This window comes from Gekko japonicus, unplaced genomic scaffold, assembly GCF_001447785.1.
Source record: "Gekko japonicus isolate JY-2015 unplaced genomic scaffold, Gekko_japonicus_V1.1 scaffold1899, whole genome shotgun sequence".
Classification (NCBI taxonomy): Eukaryota; Metazoa; Chordata; class Lepidosauria; order Squamata; family Gekkonidae; genus Gekko; species Gekko japonicus.
In genome coordinates this window covers 170,022-171,322 of record NW_015176509.1, presented here as the reverse complement: position 1 = coordinate 171,322, position 1,301 = coordinate 170,022, and the positions used below count along the sequence as shown (strand labels likewise).

The 1,301-nt window shown below is 58.8% G+C and overlaps 1 protein-coding gene across 1 annotated transcript in view; it reads right to left on the bottom strand.

Annotated features, from left to right (window-relative positions):
• IRF5 (interferon regulatory factor 5) overlaps nucleotides 1–1,301 on the bottom strand; it is an 86,303-nt gene that overhangs the window by 27,121 nt on the left and 57,881 nt on the right. The window contains exon 2 of the mRNA XM_015427346.1: nucleotides 262–465. Coding sequence (XP_015282832.1) covers nucleotides 262–435 — 174 coding nt within the window. The 5' untranslated portion in view covers nucleotides 436–465. The remainder of the gene's footprint in view (nucleotides 1–261; nucleotides 466–1,301) is intronic.

Here is a 1,301-nt window from a genome sequence, read left to right as displayed (position 1 = left end):
ACGATATGCCATCAGGCCCACCCTCCAAAGCAGCCATTTCCTCCAGGGGGGAACGGATCTCTGTCGTCTGGAGATCAGCTGTCATTGCAGGAGAACCCCAGGCCCCACCTGGAGGTTGGCAAGCCTAGCTCTTTGGCTGTTGCTTGCCAGATACAGTGTGTGTGTTTGCGTGGGTGCATTGGGGGGGGGGGGTTGGTCAGCAAGCCAAGGCCTCCTTCCTTCCCTCCCTGGCTTCCTCCCCCACCCCCGGACCCCACCGACCTTGAAAATGGTGTTCTCGTCTTCTTGGCTGGGGATGTGCCGCGTCGCATGGCGCCAGGGGATGCAGAACCGCTTGCGTTCCGCTTCCACCCAACAGAGTCCCGGGTACTGGCCGCTGTTCACTTGCGCCACCAGCCAGGGCTTCAGACGGATGCGGCGGGGCTGGGAGCTCATGGCGACGTGGCTGGATGTCGGGACCCCAACCTGAAAGGAGAAGGGGGAAGGAACCATCAAGGGGGGCCCAGAAGAGAAAGCAAAACCCACGAGCGCTGAGAAGTCGAAACCCACGAGCACTGAGAAGTCGAAACCCACGAGCACTGAGAAGTCGGGTGCAACTTTCCTGCACCGCCTTGTGCAAACTATGTTGCGGCTTGATCTGTATTCATCTGAGAGGGCTCAGGACTGGCTGATCGTGGGGAGCCGTGAGCTGCCAGGTTTCCGTTGACAGCCAGGAGCGGCTGGAGGGCCTGCCTAGGCCTGGGGACACCTGAGTTCAGATCCTGGCTGTACCATGCACCTTGCTGCTGCCCTTGGTGGTCCCCCATCCAAGTACTAACCACGGCCGACCCTGCTTAGCTTCTGAGATCTGATGAGCTCAGGCCAGCCTGGGCCACCAAGTCAAGCCAAAGAGACATTCAGAGGTGGGTTTGCCCTGGCCTGCCCTCTGCGTAGCAACCCTGGGCTTCCTTGGAGGTCTCCCATCCAAGGACTAACCAGGGCTCACCCCGCTTAGCTTCTGAGATCTAACAAGATTGAGCTGGCCCAGGTTATCCAGGTCATGGCTTCCCAGTCTCATAGATAAAATCGATTTAAAAATATATATATATATGAGGATGTGATCCGGTGCAGGGAAACCTCTTCCTCAAAGCACCCCTACCAAACATGACCAGTCAGGTGTCATTTCGTGCAGGTGCACACAGGAGCAGAGCTCTGGCAGTAAGGAGCCCAGGGGGCGGGCACATGCAACAAGCCCCGCCCCCTGCTCCCAGCAGCCCTCAGTCAGAGCAAGAAGCAGCCAGGCAAGTTGCAGAGCTCCCCCC